At 51.5% G+C, this 18980-nt stretch overlaps 7 protein-coding genes across 7 annotated transcripts; 4 read left to right on the forward strand and 3 right to left on the reverse strand.

The window, feature by feature from the left end:
- Positions 1-1536: 1536 nt before the first annotated feature.
- On the forward strand, positions 1537-1698 carry M421DRAFT_51586 (Swi5-domain-containing protein; the record flags this gene model as incomplete). The annotated part of the gene is made up of 1 exon (XM_033594948.1): positions 1537-1698. One exon carries the CDS (start codon positions 1537-1539, stop codon positions 1696-1698), a length of 162 nt encoding a protein of 53 aa, XP_033453817.1.
- Positions 1699-2628: 930 nt separating this feature from the next.
- On the forward strand, positions 2629-2943 carry M421DRAFT_960 (uncharacterized protein; the record flags this gene model as incomplete). The annotated part of the gene is made up of 1 exon (XM_033598358.1): positions 2629-2943. One exon carries the CDS (start codon positions 2629-2631, stop codon positions 2941-2943), a length of 315 nt encoding a protein of 104 aa, XP_033453818.1.
- A 485-nt stretch (positions 2944-3428) lies between these two features.
- Positions 3429-4711, reverse strand: M421DRAFT_961 (DNA repair protein; the record flags this gene model as incomplete). Its single annotated transcript, XM_033598367.1, has 2 exons — positions 3429-4571; positions 4619-4711. The coding sequence occupies 2 exons, from the start codon at positions 4709-4711 to the stop codon at positions 3429-3431; spliced, it is 1236 nt and encodes a 411-aa protein (XP_033453819.1).
- A 169-nt stretch (positions 4712-4880) lies between these two features.
- On the forward strand, positions 4881-6385 carry M421DRAFT_415911 (peptidyl-tRNA hydrolase; the record flags this gene model as incomplete). The annotated part of the gene is made up of 1 exon (XM_033590878.1): positions 4881-6385. A coding segment is annotated over exon 1 (836 nt), but the record flags the coding sequence as incomplete, so codon positions are not given.
- A 104-nt stretch (positions 6386-6489) lies between these two features.
- On the reverse strand, positions 6490-8383 carry M421DRAFT_51965 (uncharacterized protein; the record flags this gene model as incomplete). The annotated part of the gene is made up of 2 exons (XM_033594986.1): positions 6490-8276; positions 8326-8383. The coding sequence occupies 2 exons, from the start codon at positions 8381-8383 to the stop codon at positions 6490-6492; spliced, it is 1845 nt and encodes a 614-aa protein (XP_033453821.1).
- A 373-nt stretch (positions 8384-8756) lies between these two features.
- M421DRAFT_415913 (serine/threonine-protein kinase gcn2) lies at positions 8757-13940 on the forward strand. Its single transcript, XM_033590879.1, has 2 exons — positions 8757-11080; positions 11129-13940. Exons 1-2 carry the CDS (start codon positions 8902-8904, stop codon positions 13795-13797), a joined length of 4848 nt encoding a protein of 1615 aa, XP_033453822.1. The 5' UTR covers positions 8757-8901; the 3' UTR covers positions 13798-13940.
- Positions 13941-14051: 111 nt separating this feature from the next.
- Positions 14052-15469, reverse strand: M421DRAFT_965 (peptidase M24A, methionine aminopeptidase; the record flags this gene model as incomplete). Its single annotated transcript, XM_033598395.1, has 5 exons — positions 14052-14108; positions 14157-14546; positions 14713-14781; positions 14831-15133; positions 15185-15469. 5 exons carry the CDS (start codon positions 15467-15469, stop codon positions 14052-14054), a joined length of 1104 nt encoding a protein of 367 aa, XP_033453823.1.
- Positions 15470-18980: the final 3511 nt, after the last annotated feature.

Here is an 18980-nt window from a genome sequence, read left to right on the forward strand (position 1 = left end):
CTGATGTCTTGGATGTCGATCAAAGCAAACCTTCAACAGACGCTGCGACAACACACATTGATCAACCTGATTTGCAATCAATACACGAGACAGCGACTAACAGTAACAGTGCGTGCGCCGTGGAGACTCCGTTGCAAGCAGATACATCCCCACAGGCAAGTGGTCATGCAGCTGACGCGCACCAACAAGACATGCGCCCAGCCACGGGCAGATCAGACGGTGAAGCCGACAGCCTAGGAGATGCAGGAACTTCACCTGAGGCCAGGCGTGCACCAGGACTTGGTGAGCCTGCAACCTTGCAGATGGACCAACAGAGCCGCCCGCAAAATGATCATTCTCAACCACAGCTACGAGAATATGCATCCAACATCTTTGATTGCAACAGTGTTCAGCAAGACGACCCTTCAAATCAATACCCTCAGAACGAGGCAGTTGGTAGCCACAGCATGGTATTGAGCCCGACGCACGGTGATCCTGTTCGACCTGCTAGCAGCGAACAAGGGCTAATCCGGGCCGGCGACGTTTCTGTTATTTTTCAGAGGGATGCTGCCGCCGCCGAGATCAAGTCTTTGGCTGCCAGGCTCGGCCATGGTATCATTCACGAAGCTGCAGTCTGTCTGGCACAACTTATCCTATGACTCCCACTCACGCATCCTACAGATCAACACTTCCAGCTCCGCTTCCACGGATCCCTCGGAGGACCGTGTGACTGCTGGCCAAACTGCCCCGGATACAATCGATGCTCCAAAATCTATGGAGTTGAACACTCTACCAAATGCTCTCAATCTATCATCATCCGGTGTGGCTCCAGGCGAGCATAAGATAGCGTCGGAGTCGTCTGCTCCACATCACGCTCCTATCCCAACGTCAGGCGAGGAATCTCAGCATGCCACTAAATCAGCAGCCGCCTATTCGACGCCGGCACTAGGTCTTGGTCATGCAGCCACGCGAAATGATCATGAAGCAAGTGACAGAACCCCGTTCGCACCTGGCTCAACAGCTACAGGTAGCATGGCAGACGGTCACAATATACCCAGCCACCAACATCAACATGACAATACGCCCAATGCGATTGCTACCAACGACTCCAGCAAGGCTAAGGCTACCCCTTCACATCATTCAACGACAGCGTCGAACGAGCAACGCAGGGAGGCAGATCATCATGTTACGGAGTCTGCGAAAGACGTAGCCGCAGGACCACCATCTGAGAATATGGCCCAGAACGCGAGTGGCACGGTCCAGTTAGGCGGTTATGATGGCTTTACCACGGTAGACAACCAGGATGTAGCGTCCAAGGCAGCCAGGGTCCAGACAGAATCGCAATCTACAGCCTCGCAGGCCAGTGAGCCTACTCCGCCACGCCCAGCAGTGACGCTGAGTCCACAGGAGATCACGCTAGTCGAGCTCAGGGCTCAAAAAGCCGCGTTGCTCAGCTCACTGAGAGTCCAGCCCGCCATTCAGGTGGTCATGGAAGAGAATCAGACTCTCGACGTCGACATGTCTGACGACGATGGCGAGCCTACGGAGACAGAGATCATGGCTGCGGCCAACAAGATCGTCAAGGACCACATTAAGCTGCTGCACGAATACAACGAGCTGAAAGATGTCGGGCAAGGGCTCATGGGTCTTATTGCTGATCAACGCGGTCTGAGAATAATTGAAGTCCAAGATGAGTTCGGCATCGACACAAATGACTGAGGGCTGTAGGCAGGAGAAGGCATGAGGTGATTACAGTATAATGACGGTATGCAGACCGCCACCATAAGATGACAAGAGGATACCCAGGCAGAGATATCAACAAGAACAATGCAGTTGCAGGCATGCATGCATGTCGATAGCAAGGCGTGACACTCTTTCCCGTCCCACGATGAATACGAATTCATGTGCACGTTCGCGAAAGTTCGGTACTTTTTTATGCCGCACCTCCAGCCCAGCAGCCAATCTTTGTCGCGTCTGGCATCACAACCGCGACTTCGAATCCTCCGACTCGGCGGCTATGACACACAGGATACCCTACATGGCAGCAACATGTGTCAAGCTCACGAGTCTCCATGCTCTGGTGCGCAGAGACTGCTCGGCTTAACATTTCACGCCCTGCAGACGCTGAGCCATTTTTAACCGAGTTTCACGTCTCACCACCAAACTAACAGCAACTGTCCACAACAAGTTCGCGCCATGGCGGAATTTCCGGATCAAGCATAGGTCAGCATTCTTGAGGCTCTTTCTCCCACGTCCGTGACGTCGGATCATTTTATTACACGCTTTGCACAGCTATGAAGAGTGGCTCCTGGACTCCACAGCGCTACACTGATCGAGTAAAAGAGCCCACTTGTTCAGCACTGCGCGCAAGATGTCACGCTAGCATATGGAGGGTAGTGCTGTGAAGGATGCAGAATCGTGAGATCTGGAGACGGCGGGTTGAAAATTCTCTGTGGGCGATCGACGTGAGTATATAAAGGAGGGGAAAGCACGGGTTGGCAGCATCATCATCAGCATCATCATCAACATCTGAAGTTCCTAAACCACAAGTACAGCTTGATCGAGATTAACCTTGCAAACCCTAAAGACCACCAAAACATCGCACAACACTATCCGAATACTCGGAACGACCTCATTCCCCACCGCAAGATGTCCAACATCGACTCGCACCCACGCATCCTCTCACTTAGCTCCTCCTCCGTACCCAGGTCGACATCAAACTCCTCTTCCATCATCTCAACGCCCGTCTCGCAGTCCAGCCGCGTCAGCCTCGACTCGCAGCACAACGCACGCCACTTTGTCGACCTGGGCAAGCCGGACAAGGATCTCAACTTGTCGATCAGGAAGCTCTGGATGCAGGTCAAAGTTGCGGCGCGCGAGCACCATCGTAGTGTCAATGCGGCGTATGAGGCGGTGCATGGCACGGGGAGGGTCGGGGTTGTTGGGGGTGTGAGGGTTGAATAGCTTTTGCTGGTTGCTTGAAGCTCGCCGTCTGGAAGACGTCGGGACATCGGTGTTGGTACGACGATGCGCATGAGGCGATTGTTGGACCGTCGGGAGAAGAGAGAGGGGGGTGCGTGAAGGCAGAAAAGTGATTCCAGCGATATACCCCAGAGCACAGGCTCGAGGCAGCATAATATCTAATACTATCCGTGACATCCCAAATGCGCCACAGTTCTGCCTGGAGTATAGTCGCCGACCATGCGATAGTTTTGTCGGGAGTGTATGAGAACCCTGGCATTGCAATTGGTTGCATGCTTCCGATTTTCTGTCACGCTGGAGATGGCGGTGCATCTCCCAGATTTTAGCAATGGCCTCATGACAGAAGCCAGGGAAAACGTCAGCTCTATCCGCACAGGCTGAGACACGGAGGAAGTAAGTCGTATATTTCGCTTGGGTATCATGAAATCACATCATCGCAGTCGCCGTACTGCCCAGCACACGACTGCTCAAAACTCCAGCTCCTCGACCTCCATCCCACACTCGACACACGTCTTCTTCTCCATGCCTGTCTCGGGATCCAGCACTCCACGCCCCCACTCATGTTCATGCTTATCATACCGGCCCTTGATCTTCTGTCCAAACTCAGCATCGCCTCCACCGCCAAGGCGCGCCCGCTTATACGCCTCCACTCTGGTCCTCCTCTTCAGATCGTCCAGTTTGTTTTTGAACTTCTTCTCCTTCCTCTGCTTCGCCACCTTGGTCCTCTTCTCATACTCTTCGTCCAGAGCGGCGGCGGACCCCCATTTCTTGGCGCTGAAGGCGTAGGTTTCGACCTGCAGGCGCAGGAAGAGCTGCATGTTGTGGAAGGAGGTCTTGTGCGGGTTGGGGCGCTCGAGATGCGGGAGCAGGTCTTCGTCGGCGAGCTCGGGGTTCGTGAGCAGGTAGTCGTCGCGGGCCTCAGTCTTGGTGAGGAGCGAGTATTTGTCGGGGTAGAGCTCTTTGCAGCGCGCGCAGATGCTGATGTGGAATATGTCGGCCCATTTCCAATCAATCTCCAGACTATTACATTCGCGACATTTTCCGGACACATCCTTTTTCCCGTCGCCGTACTTCCCTTTGAAAGTGCCGGCTTCTATCTCGGCGTTCTCGGCGGCTTCGAGAAGCGCGGCATCGTCGTCCTCGGCCTCTTCTTTCCCGTTCACAGCGTTCAAGATGGAAATACCGGGTTCGTACGGCCCCGCCCGTGCCTCGCGCAGCTTCTTGCGGACTTGCTCGCGCTCCCACTCGGCGAGTGTCATGCCCTCTGGTTTCTGCTCCTCGCGGCTCTTGCCCGTCCACATAGCACGGTTGTGCGGGTCATCTGTCGTGCTAAGGAAACCGCCCTTCGTGTCCGTCATGGTGCTGAAGTCGTAGTCGATGAAGTCGGAACGCTTGATATCTTTGCTCTTGCTCTGGTGGATATACGAGTCCGACGGAGGCTGGGTGAAGCCCCCGGGTGCCTGGGCGGAGTTCGCATCACGGGATTGCGTGGGAGTTGTGGATGAGGTCAGAGAGGAGTAGGCGCGTTTTGCGCCGGCAACGGGAGCGGGTGAGTGGCGAGATGCTTGGGCTTGCTGGGCTTGGGCCTTTGCGCGCAGCCTGGCTTCTTCCTGGGAGTTGTCAGTATGTTACGATGATGTCTGATCTAGCATCTCACTATTCGCCTGATCTGCTCGGGCGTGGGAGGATTTGGCGGCAACCTGCCTGCTGAGCGAGTGGCTCTTGGGGGCGTTGCGGGCCTGTCTGCCATGATGGTGGGTGTGCTGGTCAAGAGAGGGACTATTAAGCAGCTGTTGCAAGAGGCAACAACGAGCGAGTGTCTGGCAGAGGTTCGGCACCCGCAGTGGCGGCTGTCACAATATCGGAGCCGCGATCGAGACCCTTGTTCCTGGACGATTGCGCTAAGAATCCACCACTACGTCATGCCGCGATCTATTCTGCAAATCGCATCCCACAATGCGCCAGACTTCGTAAATGTGGGAAACCGACTGCGGAGTGGAGACGTGGAAGAATCGTCTGTCGTTGCCAACATGAGGCCAAACCAGGAACAGCGCTCTGCTGTCAGCCTTTGATTGCACCGCTCTTACCAATCCACGCGATGACTCTTCGGGTGGCTGTACCCTTCACAAGTCCCAACGTCGCACACTAGCTCGTGAAAGGACCCACGGTTCGTCATAGACAAAGGTGAACACTTGCAATAACAAGTAGCGTCTCTTTGCTCTCTCCGGGAGCCTTCCCAGGAGCATTCAGTGCAAGTCCTCCGTTTTCCGTCGTCATGTCGAACGCGCCAACACGTGCGCACGTGGCCAGCCCTACAGCTCTAGCGTTAGCCGCAGCTCCAGCCGCCGCCGATCCGCAAAATATCCCTGCGACACAATACCTCAGTAACGACGCGATCAACCGGCGCTCCGGCCTGAACAAACGCGAAGCACGCAAGCAGAGGAAAGCCCAGCAGCCTCTTCCCACACCGCCAGACACTTCTTCCGAAACCGATGCTTCCCCAAACCTGTCCAACAAGCCGCCCCAAGCCCGAAAAGTTCGTCCAGCGTCTGCAGAGCCTTCCACAGACACAACCGCCTCGATACCTCAACCTCTACCCTCGCCGATAATGCCACCAGGCAACCCCATCCCGCTGCTAGTATGTAGCATCGGCAACCCCGGGCCAGCCTACGCCAACACCCTCCACAGCGCCGGGCACATCGTAACCTCGTACATAGCGGGGCGCAAGTCATACCAGCCCTTTACGAAAGGGCTCAGTGGCCTCGTTGCGCGCCCCGACAACACCACCTTCTCGCTGTCCCTGCTGAAGGGCTACAGCAAGACGCAAGGCGGCCCGCCAGAAGACGACTGGACATTCTGGCAGTCATTATCCTTGATGAACGTCTCGGGCGTCGGGGTGAAAAAGGCCTACGCCGCGTGGCTCGCGGAGCTAAGACGGAGGACAGATCCGCAGCAGGAAGGGCGGCTGGTGGTTGTGCACGACGAGCTGGAGTCGGCGCTGGGCAAGGTCGCGGTCAGGGAGAGCGGGGCGAGTGCGAGGGGGCATAATGGATTGAAGAGCTGTCAGGCGCAGCTGCAGGGCGTGAAGTGGTGGCGTGTTGGCGTGGGCATTGGGAGGCCGGAGAGCAGGGATCCGAATGTTGTAAGCAGATATGTGTTGGGGAAGATGCAGGAGAGGGAGCGGAGTGGGCTGGAGAGGGCGGCCCCGGGGGTTGTGGACGCGTTAAGGGGGATTGCTGAGAAGTAAGGGGTGGAGGTGTGTGATGGGCATTTGCTGGCGTTGTACCTGCATAGCGCGTTGTTGTAGCATAGTCCTTGCGGGCATGGAGGCAAAGATACCCTTAGACGCCTAGCATTGAAGAAAGGTGGGCAAGAAATAATAATATATTGATTGCCGGTTCAACAGCATGGTATCATCCAGTACTCCGATATCAGTGCTCAAAAAACAATACTCCAGAACCAATTCGTTGGCGGTGACATGACGCCGAGCATCACAGCTAGGGATCCAAACATCCAAATCATCATCGTTTACGCAGGAGCAGCTTTCCTCAGCTTCTTCCTCTCTTCAAGTCGCCTCCTTGCCTCTGCCTTTCGATCAACAGGCAGCATCTCTGCCCGATCGTGCTTCACCTGTGCCGAGCCCTCTGCATGGTGGGATGTGATCTTCGAGAGGTCGAACTTAGGATCAGTGGGGGAGTGTTTGGGGGTGTCCGTCTCTGACTTGTCCGTCTGCTGCTTCTTACTCGCTTTAGAAGACAGCGCGGCCAATCGCGCTTCAAGGTCGAGCGACGACTTCCCTGCCACGTGGGACGAAGTCTTCGCTGCTCCTGTCTTCGCGCTGACCTTGTCCATCTGGCGACGGGTAGCCTGCGTTTCTGGTCCTACGGGCTGAGACGTGGACTTCGATTCTCGTTGCTTTCTTGCTGGAGGGTTCCATGCTGGGTTCACGTACGGCGAACCTGCTGTGGGCATTGCCCTCTTGTCCAGCTGCGGAATCGAACTTTCATCCATGTTCATCCAGGGGTCCGGTAGATCTGGTGAAGGCATGGGTAGCGGACTGGAGGGTAGGACTGGGACCGGTGAGGATGGACCAGCATTGTCTTTAGCAGGACTGGCTCTGCGGATGCTGAGTGGTGTTCGTGAAAACCGTGCCGATTGAGGAGGTTCCAATGGCTTTTTGAACTCGGTGGGAAATGCTGGGGAGTTTGCCAGAATGATTGAGGCCTCACCCTTAGCAGTCCCTAATTTTGATGGAGCGCCAGTTCGGTCGGCAGTGTCTGGCACAGTTCGGCGGTGGGTGCGTCTTGACCTGGGTGGAGTACTGTTCTCCTTGCCAAAAGATGCCGCGAACGACGCCTGGACTGCAGCTTCTGACTCCTTTTGTAATTGTATCGCCTCTTTACTTGCGTCTTCGTGTATCGAGAAGTCGGGCTTCACCTGTGCGCTGACTGTCGTCGTCGCTACAGACTTTTCCAAAGTGGATATGCGCAATTTCAAGGCCGCGTTCTCCATGCTTGTGGACGTGTTCTCAGCCATAGCCTGACGCAATCGCTCTTGGTAGTCTTTGTTCTGCTGCTCCAGCTCTTTCTCTCGTGACCGGAACCGCTTACGCTCCTGCTCGAGCTTCTGAGCCAATTCAGTGACTTCGCCGTCTTTCTTCATCGCAAATTTCTTAGCGAGCTGCTGCTTCGCAACAACCTTCTTCATCTCCCTCTCGCTTCGCTCAGCGTAACTCTCGTATTGGTCTTTCCAGTACTTCCCCGATTCTGAGCGCGGCGCACCGAGATCCATCGTAATATCGCTGTCGTCTCTCGCTTTGAGCATCTGACCAGACTTTGGCTGTGTCGTGGTGCGTGCGTCAAGCAGGGCTTCAGTGAGCCTGGTACGAGGCCTCTTGTCGCTAGCAGAGTCCAGCTTCAGCTCAGTGCCTGGGGTCCATGGAGACGGAAACTTTCCAGGGCAGTTGTTTGGTATGCCGCTCCTGATGATACCGCCCGTCTTCCCCTCGTTGTCCTCAATCTGCGATCCAAAAGATACGGTCTTCCTTCCTTTGCTCGATGTTCCTGGCGTCATGAGGATGCCATTAGCTCGTTTTGCGGGTGACTGAGAGAAATCATCGTGCTTGGGCGCAGGTAGCTCCGTAATCTTGGCGTTGACAGCGGCTATCTTGGCCTTCGTCTCGAACTTTCTAGTTGCATTATTGAGGTCTTCCGGCGCAGGCGTGCCAAAGATAGCTTGTTTGAATGCCTTGACGGCAAATTGGTGGGCGGGCGTCTCGGGAGGGTCGATGAAGGTGGACTCGTAGGCGGGCTCTGCTCGAAGGTCAGGATTGCGTAGAGCACTCAAAAAGTAGATTATTCATACCCGCCTGAAGGTCTTCAATCACATTTGTGATGCGGGGCCCAGTGATCCAGGAGAACATAGCGTCTGCGTCGTTGTGTGGTGCCGGTAATGATGGTAGATGGCGCGTCTGCAGTTACCGTGGGTTTGTTTGTTCGTTTGTTTACTCGCCGAGAGAGTGTGAATTAGTCGAGTCGTTACCGATGCGCACCAACAGCAGTGAAAAAGGCCGTGAGAGCTTCCATAAGATAACGCGATCGCAGAGATTGCCCTATCGACGTACAGAAGGCACGACGCGGGCTGTTGATTTGTGCAACCAAAGCTGAACCCTGGATGGGTGCAGGAAGGCGCGTCTGAGCGCTAGGCCTGAAGTTACCTACCGCAGATCTTGGTGGGGTTCCTCTATGGATTGTTGGCGGCCCCACCGCTACTTCGATGTGTGCTGGCCGCGAAGTCTTCACTCCGTCATAGCCTCGACTTTCACTCATCAACAACACATAAACCGACATGTCTGCAGTGTAAAGGGCAGTGGCTTCGGCTGCTCCTCTCTCCGTCCCCTCTCTATGACGGCACTTCCACCCAGCTTCGAGACAGCCCAATATGGCACCGCACAGGACACCGCGAAATAAAAAACAGCAAAATGTATTCTCCCCAAGCCGAACCAATGGCGCCGGCCCAAAGAGTCCAATGCAGGAGATGCCACCCTTTCGCCCTTCTTTGGTCTCGCAACCCTCAGAGACCTATGAGGCAGCACAGGAAGATGAACGAGAAGTCTTGAAGGCCATCTTCATGGAGGATTATGAAGAGTCAGAGCCCAAGCAAGCCTGGGGAAAGTACTCGGATCGTGAAATACGGCTGAAGCTGAAGTCATTCTCCAACGAGGCCATATCAGTCGTACTGAGTGCAAAGCTCACAGCAACGTACCCTAAATCGCTTCCAACTCTTAGTGTGGAAGGGACCACCAGCCTTCGGAGACGCACTCAAGAGAGGATCCAGCACATTTTGGGAGCCAAACCTGCTGAGCTGGTGGGAGAGGTCATGCTTCACGAGATTGCCACCGAGATTCAGGATGCGCTTGAAGACGAGGTCGCTGTGCGAGAGACCGACGGTACCTTTGAGAACCTTGGCGCAGAGCGCGCCGTGCAAGAGGCCGCAGCTGTAGAGCTGGCCAAACAGCAAGAGGTGGACCTCCAGAAAAAACGAGATGAGGTCAAGGCCGAAGAGGAACGTATGTTGCAGCAGATGGTCAGCGACGAGATGAAACGGAAGGACATCATGGCGAAACGTAAGAGCAACAGGACGTCTGTCATTACGCCAACATCATATTTCCAGACGGCCAATAGCGCGAACTATGTTTCGTTTGACAGGGTGATTTCGTTGCAGCTGGAGGACACCATCGTTGAATGCAGTGCTGTTGAAGGCATGTTGCCTTTTCGCAAAGGTCCGGTAACGGAAGAGCTTCTAGTCAAACCGATCGGCTGCGCAACAAACGTCACTCTAATTCTCAAACGCGTCCGGATCGGCGACAAGGATGCTTCTACGATACCGCATCTGAAAAGAGCAATCATGGAATTTGAAGCGGAGATGGAGGAGGTCAAGCGTCTGCGACAATCTGTCGTTCTTAGTGTGTTCGACTTCAAGATCGAACACTTGCCGGAATCTGGTTGGGACATCAACATACTCATGGAGTATGCTAACAAAGGGTCTATTGGCGAGAAGATTGAAGATGACGGCCAGATTCCCGTGTCAAAGGTGCGATCCTGGACAATCGAGATCTTGGAGGCGCTGGACTTCCTCCATCGCAACGGCATCGTCCACAAGCGGGTGTTCCCGCACAACATTCTACTCACGAAGTCGTCTGATGGAAACGTCTCCGTCAAACTGGCGGATACAGCGTTCCAGCAGAGCTTGCACAACCTTAATGACTTGTATAAAGGTGAAAGAGCTTTCACGTCCTCTTGGTCTGCCTTTTGGGTGGCTGCTGAGCTTGGGCAAGATAGCAAGAGGACACGAAAGACTGATATATGGGATCTGGGGGTGGTCTTCCTTCAGATGCTCTTCGGTCTAAATGTGCCTCACAAATACAACTCGCCCAAGGATTTGTCGGACGCACTGAACTGTTCCGAGCCACTCCAAGAGATGATGCGGAAGTTCTTCAAACCAGACCCACGCAAACGACCTTCGGCATTTGATCTCATACCTTGCGAGTTTCTGCGCAACGATGTGCCTGTGTACGATCGACCTCCGACACCCATGCGCTCCCGACATTCATCTTCGTCCCTAGGTCATTACAGATTTCGCCGCGAGTCCTCCACTGGTGCAGGTCCTTTCTACTCCCGCTATGCAGAGGACTGGGTTGAGCAAGGACGCTTGGGTAGGGGCGGATATGGCGAAGTGGTGAAGGCACGCAACAAGGTCGACGGCCGTATCTACGCCATCAAAAAGATCAAGCAGAAGTCCGCGTCAGCATTGACTGAGGTCCTATCGGAGGTCATGCTGCTGTCACGACTCAATCACCCCTGCGTTGTCCGCTACTACACAGCCTGGCCCGAAGGAGATGTTAGCGGCAGCACAGAGCTATCGGACAATGACTCCACTTTTGACTCGGACGACTCTGAGTCGGACTCCAACGTCACTCCTGGTGATACGCACAGTGTCACTTACAGTCGGAGTACAGGACTGGACTTCATCAGTTCCAATGACTACAAGATCGAGTTTGGCTCTGATGTTGGTTCAGAAGAAGATGACGAGGCAGCTGTTATATTTGGCTCGGATTCTGGTGGGTGTCCCCGATCTTATCATTCCACTGTGTCTAACATGAGATCAGAGGATGGAACGGGCACTGCAAGTGCTGGCCCTCGCTCACCTTTAGTCAGAAGACGGACCGCGTCCGGCACATTCGCAACGCGTACTACTAGGTCCATACTGTATATCCAGATGGAGTTCTGCGAGAAGCAGACCCTACGTGATCTTATCCGTAGAGGGCTTTACGACGACCCAGAGGAATACTGGAGACTTCTTCGTCAGATCCTCGAAGGCCTTGCTCACATTCATGGACACGGCATCATTCATCGCGATCTCAAGCCGGACAATATTTTCATCGATATGGCCAAGGTACCCAAGATCGGCGACTTCGGGCTAGCTACCAGTGGTCAATACCAGAAGCCAGACAGCAAGACGTCGAACGGCAATCAAGATGGCGGTGGTGATATGACGCGCAGCGTCGGGACTGCACTCTATGTGGCCCCGGAGTTGAGCTCCACAGTCGCGGGCAACTACAATGATAAGGTCGATATGTATTCGATGGGCATCATCTTCTTCGAGATGTGCTATCCCCTGGGTACAGCTATGGAACGAGACAAGGAGATTCGCAAACTGCGCGATCGCAAACATGCCCTCCCCGTTGATTTCGAGACTCCACAGAAGTCATTGGAGGGTGGCATCATTACGTCTCTGATCAGTCATCGGCCATCTGAGCGTCCCACCTGTGCTGAGTTGCTCAGGACCGGTAAGGTCCCTGTACACATCGAGGACGAGGCTGTCAAAGAGGCCTTGAAGGCTCTGTCAGATCGCAACTCTCCTCACTACGCGAAGATGATGACTGCCTTGTTCTCACAGAAGCCCGACACCCAGGCCAAAGACTACGCCTGGGATATGGGTGTTACCGCTCAGACCATCAAAGCCAACGATGTTCTTTTGCAGAATCTGGTTAAGGACCGGTTGGCAATGGTGTTCAGAAGTCACGGCGCCGTTGAGGTCCAGCGTCAGCTGCTACTGCCATGGTCTGATCATTACGCCGACAACAATGTGGTCAAGCTTTTTGACCCTTCGGGTACTTTGGTGCAGCTCCCGTTCGACTTCACACTGCCTCACGCTCGCAGCATCGGCCGTGGTGCCCCCTTCTTGGAGAAGACATTTACGATCGGGCAGGTGTATCGGGACACATACTCAGGCGGTGCACCGTTGAGTAGCGGCGAAGCTGACTTCGACATACTTTCTTACGATACCCTCGATCTTGCTCTCAAGGAGGCTCAGGTCCTGAAAGTGGTGGACGAAATCATTGACGAGTTCCCGTCGCTACGATCAACGCACATGTGCTTCCATATCAACCACGCCAACTTACTGGATATTATCATGGACTTCTGCAGAATCAGCGTGCCCCAGCGGCCTGCAGTGAAGGCTGTCCTTAGTAAGCTGAACATCGGTAAAAACAACTGGCAGTCAATACGCAACGACCTGCGTTCTCCAGATATCGGCATTTCATCGACATCGCTCGACGATCTTGCTCGTTTTGACTGGCGAGACACGCCTGAGAAGGCCTTCTCGAAGTTGCGCCGAATTTTTGAAGGGACCAAATATCATGATCGGACTCATGCAATCTTCAGCCACCTCAGCTCTGTCGTCAGCTACATGAAACTCTGGAATGTGAAACGAAAGGTGTACCTTAGCGCCCTCAGTAGCTTCAACGAGAAGTTCTACTCTGGCGGCATCCTGTTCCAGTGTCTCTTTGACACCAAACAACGCCTGGTCCTCGCGGCGGGCGGTCGCTACGATAAACTCATCGAAGAGTATCGTCCGAAAGGACCTGGATACAACCGAACCGGGACCGGCTATCACGCAGTCGGTGTCAACATCGGATGGGACCGGTTGGTGAGCTCTATGACGCGCTATCTCAAGAAACCAGAAAAGTCCACCTTCCTCAAGAAGCATGTCGAAGAAGACACGCCGGCAGTTTCTTGGATGCCACGCCGCTGCGATTGTCTCGTAGCCAGCTTCGACCCGCAAGTCCTCCGCTCCTCGGGCGTCAAAATGGTCTCGGAGCTTATCGCCCACGGCTACACCGCCGAACTCTCCGTCGACGCACATAACGTCGAAGACGTCCTGCGCCACTATCGCGACGATCGCCACAGCTGGGTCATCATCATCAAGCACGGCGTCGCCCCCGACAAGCCCGACCTGAAAGTAAAATCCATCGCCAAGAAAGAAGACACTGATCTCAGATCCGCAGACCTGCTGAACTACCTACGCAACGAACTCCGCGACCGCGAAACCCGCGAGGGCAGCGCAGCCCAGCGCCTCACTAAAGCTGCGCCTGTCTCCGGCCCGTTGAACACGCCGTCAGCAAGAGCGAACGTCGATGTTCTTATCTCCCATCACCGATCAAAGAAAAGCAATAAATGGTCCATCGTCGAAGCCGCGCAATCCCGCTCCCATGCGCTCCTGGACAGCTTCCATGACGCGCCTATCGCTGCCATCGAGACGAAAGATGAGGTCATGAACAGCATACGTGAGACTAGGCTTAGCGATCCAGACTCTTGGCGCCATGCGATCCAGAAATTGCCCATCGTGGAAAGAAAATATCTTCAGGAATTGCATGATTTGCTACTTGGATATCGGGCCAGTTGGAGGAACGAGGAAGAAGTGAAGGGGGAGGGCAAGGCGTTTGTGTATAACTTCAGGACGGGTGGGTGTTTATTGTATGATCTTGATGGGTGATGGGAGGGATTGCATGGGTTGCTGGTTGGGCGAAATGGTACAAGGCTGAAGCTGTGAGGGAACACAGATAATACAATGCCTACAGAAAGGTTACGTAGGCTGCACGCAGCCTGACCAATGACTGAAATTATTAAGTCGCGAAAGTTTTCTTTACACGAATCGTCCTCTTGCCAGTTGTTGAACCCCCTCTGAGTGGTTTTTAGAACAGGCATGTTGAATGCCGTTCCATACCATATCTGTCAATGCCCATGAAGTTAGTAGTCATCTCCTCGTGAGATGACTTCCTTGTAATTAAGTCTTAGCAACACAGTCTAGCAGAATATTAGGACCAGATGTGTTCCTTTAGCCAGGTCACTTACATGTTCAAAATGTGCAACATAACTCCATGACACATCCACCAACGGCGCATACTGCACCACGACGCCCTTTTCCACCAATGTCTTCATCCCCAGATGATACTTGTCCACACCCAGTCGTTCCAGGTACCGCCGCGAGAAGACAAGCGTGCCGAAGTTCTCCTCGATCACTTTGAGCAGGGATCTGGCGGATGCGTGATGCAGGTTGCGGCGGTTGATGTGAGAGGAAGAGGTGAGGCCGTAGCCGTATACGCCCGGAGCGTCGCGGATTGAGCCTCGGCCTGTGCTGCCGAAGGTTTCGATTGCGAAGATGTCGCCTTCTTTCATGGTTTGGTTGGTGCACGTTTTTACGAAGGGGACTTGCTTATCGCCGTGGATTTTGTAACGGAGAATCTGGATGTATTAGTTGATACTGATATGTTATCATATGCATCATGTGGGGAGGCAGACATTGTGACCAGTGATCTGCGTTGCGTTTTAATATGACTTCTCCGCGATGGCAGTGGGGGTACGTACGTTATTGATGGCTTTGATGGAGATGGTCTTGTTGTAGAGTCACCTCGTACGACTCCATTACTTCTTGGATGCAGGCGCTGATATGGTCCATACGAGCGTCGATACCGGTTTCCTGGGGGCCTTTGTTAGTGAAACTCAAACTTTGTGTGACAGGTACATACATTCAGCCCTGTGTCCGAAGCAGCTTTGACGCCCTCAAGCAAGCCATCGTAGATTGGGTTGTGAATAATGGTGAAGGCACTGTCCACGATCCGTCCATTGACATGGACCCCGAAGTCGAAACTAAGAAAATCGTCATATTGGAGGGCCACATTCTTCTGACCAGGACTCGGGGTCCAATGCGCCGCAACGTTGTTCAAGCAAAGTCCAGTCGGGAAGCCCATGCCCGCTTTGAGTGCATCTCCAATCTCAATAGCCTGGTGGCCGACCAGAGCACGCACACCGTCTTTGATCTCATCTGCGAGCTAACTCATGGTGACTCCTGGGTTTGCGATTGTTTTCACATATCGGCGGACTTGACGATGAACTTCGGCGGCTTTGCGGTAATCGCTCAGGAAATTGTCGTCCATGTCATTAACAGCAGCCAGGTGGCGAACCTCCCCTTCTGCTTTGCGCTGAAGGTTCTCATCTCGGACGTTGTAGTCCACGCTCTGGCCTTCAGGGAACGGCTTGCTCTTGAAGACGTCTTCAAGAGGCACCCGTGGTGGGCTTGTCTGATGGGTGGCTGATGGCTTCTTTTTGCCCTTGTTTCTCTTTCTCTTTTGCTTTTGATATTTTAAAGTCAGTCTGGGCAAGTTCATTCAGTGGTATCACCATCCGTGCGCTCACCATTGCGCTTCACGTCTCTTTCGTTTTTGCTGCCATCATCACCATCACCATCTTTGTCTTGCCCCTCGAGTGCTCCTTCAAGTATTCCAGTCTTAACTGCGGGCTTTTGAGGGTTGAGTGCCGTAAATGTAGAATCTTTATAAGTCTATTAGTAGGCATATAATTAGTAGGTACCTATTTAATATTAATACATAAGGCAGTAACCTCCTGTTAGATCTAGAGCTAATAGATATTAATATATTTAACTTTTATATAAAGCTTGTTATGCTCCTTTATAATAACATAGACAGTCTGCTAGTTGTTACACTAGATTATAGGTATATAGTTAAGTGTAAGGTTAATGCTAGTAAAGAAACACATCTACTCTTCTATCTGCAAGGCTGTAAGGGAGAGCAAGAGTAATTTAGACTCTATAGTTAATTTTATAACTATGTGCTAGATAGTTAATTTCTAGTTAATTATAAGTCCTCTAAATTTAAAGGTGTATCCCTAAGAGCTCTAGCAAGTCTTAGGCTTGTTAGTGTATAAGGCATTAGATAATCTAAAGAAGAGAGGATTGTGGTATGTAGGATTGTTAGTGAGATACTTAGCCATGTTGTGCGTGCTGGCAGAGGCTTCAAGGGCGAGAGCCTTTGTGCTGAGCAGGTAGCGCCAGGTCTGGCAGATCTTTGAGATGTGAGACTGTCCTAGGTTGATGAGGTGGCAGGCAAAGACAACGTGCGTTTAGGCGACGTTAGGTCTACCCTAGACAGCAATGTATGCAAGAGAACTAACAAGCTGCTAGTAGAGCTTTGTATAAGCAGTATTAGTCTCCTTAGTAGACTGTGGCAGCCAGTTCTCCATCAGTGGGACGTCTAGAGCCTTGCCCACAGCCTTAATGCTAAATTAAGCGCACACCTTATTAATAAAAGTGTCTTAGACTAGCCAGGTCTTGTGCAGAGCTTAGTTGCAGACAATATAGATACTAAGAAACTAGGTAAGGTCTCCTATTACTTTAATATTGTATAGGTCTACTAGATCCTTCTTAAAGGACTAGTAGTAATAGGTGTTTAATTAATAAAACGCTATAACAATGTTATTAACGTAGACAAATATAATAAGCTAGCAGCTTATATATAGGCATAGGAAGCTGCTAACTGGCTTTAGGCCTAGTTTTACAAGCTGTTAACGTAGCTCATTGTACTATAGGATTAGTGACTCCTTCAGGCCGTACAGGGCGCAGAGCACCAGCATGATCTCGCCTTTAGTATGGCGGAAGGCCTCAGGCGTTTCAGCATATAGCTTGTGGTTAGTTTTTGTGTTTAAGAAGGCAGTAGGGACGTTGTACTACTTTAGTTTAAGATTAAAGTAATTAGTAATTATAATAAGAGCGTAAAAGTTGTAGATAGTAAGTATAGCAGTGTATGTGTTGTCTATTAGAGCTTAGAGGTCTCCTTAGATAACAAGTTAAGCCTTAAACTATAAGAGATATCTATCTTTATCTATCTTATAAGTAAAGACCTATATTAGTAGTAGTACCTTACTATCTATAGTAGCCTTTAATTACTCTGTCTGTCTAAAGACACCTTTAGCGTGTAGATCTTGCTATTTAATCTCTATAGTATGTTAGAATTAATTACTAAACATGTGTGTATTAAGACAGTTTTCTAACTTTAGTAGAGGCAGTAGCTGTAACTAATAGATTTGTAGTACTTTATCTGCGCTAGCTAAGGCTCTATTAGAGAGGATCTTAGTTAAGAACACTTATAGGTAATTAATAAGAGGCTTAGGTCCTATCCTTGCTGCGTAGATCTATACTGCAAAGTTGTTTAGATCCCTTAGCTTTTAATTACACTTGCCTAAGATAATTAGGTTTATGTTAGTTAGATTAAGATTAACGTCCTGTGGCGCTTTCTTGCCTTGTTAGTAGTAGCCCTTAGGAACTATGTGTATTGTGTCCTCCTCAGGTAATGTAGAGGTTAGCAGTGTGTTGTCAGATTCGAGTGCGTTGTCAGCCATCTCACCCCCCAACTGGGAGCCTCTAGCTGTCGGAGCTGAGGTCACAGGTGTTGTTTGGCGGCTGCGTTGGCGCGCAGTCAGCAGGTTGTCGATGCTGACATCATCATCCTGCAGCATCTCTGGATATTCGAGTAGCTCAATCACCTCCTTAATCACTAGTGTAGAGGCGTAGCCATCTATTCTATTAAAGAATAGCGTAGGTTCAAATACAACATCGCGTGTGACAATAACAGTGTCTTTTGTAGGCAGCCATATGCAGAAGATATTAGTGCCTTAGTAGCTAACAAGGTGGCTGATAAGAGTACGCGATTCAAGCTTGTCAGCAGCTCTCAGGTCGCAGTTGTAGACATAGGCGCGACAGCCAATAGGCCTCATATGAGCGACGAGTGGCTTTCGTCCCCATACGACCTTGTACAGCGTCTTCCAGCCTAGTGCTTCAGTTGGCGTACGATTGAGGATGTACGCGGCGGTGCGATACATCTCCTGTGATAGGTTCTTGGGCAGGTTATGGGTGATTTTCGAAATACCATATACATCATGTGATTTAGCGCGCGGAAGATGCGGACGATGTCAATGTTGCTGTCTCAGCCAAATTTAGCGTTTAACAACAACAGAGCTGGCTGCTGCTCCTTCTAGGATAATTAAAGCTTAACTTAATATTATTAGTATCTTAACTTCTTGTAGTGTTGTGATGTAGGCTGGCGGAATGGGTATACTCCAACGTCCTTCGTGGGTACCCCCCAAAACTTTGTCAATAATACATGGATTCTAGCGAAATAGGGCTTAAAAGAAAGAGAAAAACTACCTCTACATTTCTGTAGTAGAGGGTTTTGTTATAACTATTAAACTGCACAAGCTAGAGGCTAGAAAAGGTCAAAAAAGGGGGGGTACCTAGCGAGCATACCTATTAATAGGTATACTTTGCTAGGTAGTGTTAATAACTTAGCTAATACTAGGCAGAATAAGCTAATTCTTTTTTTATTAGAAGGCGCAATACTAGGCGCTTCTATTGAATAATAGATTATGTAAGCGTATCTCTGCTAGTTAAGAAGCTATAAGCCAAAACGTAAAAAAGCATACCCTACCCATCCGCCAGCCTATTGTGATGCCTACAAGAAGGTTAACTTAGCAGAAAATTAATAAGCCAGCACCTAAATTAACACAGGAGGCACCCGCACCTACAACACTAGCAGTATCTAGTTAGTATTAGCACATTACAACTTAGCTATTTAGAAGTTGTTGTACAAAGCCTAACGTAGATTATCACCAAGCCAGCCATATCACTAAACCAGCCATTTTCTCTTAGCACAACTAACACAAGTTACTACAACTACAACTACTTGCTATTAAACAGTAACCTAGCATACTGTATACTTGCATTAGATTTAGAAGATGTTTCTACACCCTCCTAGCACGTTTGTGCGTTGTGTCTAGTTTTGCTGTAGTTCCTACAGCGCTAAACAGTTAACTAAGCTCCTAGTTAAC

The sequence above is a fragment of the Didymella exigua genome (assembly GCF_010094145.1).
Source record: "Didymella exigua CBS 183.55 unplaced genomic scaffold M421scaffold_2, whole genome shotgun sequence".
Taxonomy (NCBI): domain Eukaryota; kingdom Fungi; phylum Ascomycota; class Dothideomycetes; order Pleosporales; family Didymellaceae; genus Didymella; species Didymella exigua.

Excerpts from the sequence above, each read along its gene's own strand:
- M421DRAFT_415913 (XM_033590879.1), top strand. The coding sequence starts at position 8,902 with ATGGCACCGCACAGGACACCGCGAAATAAAAAACAGCAAAATGTATTC. Across the intron at positions 11,081-11,128 it reads TATATTTGGCTCGGATTCTG|AGGATGGAACGGGCACTGCA; the intron begins GTGGGTGTCCCC and ends ACATGAGATCAG.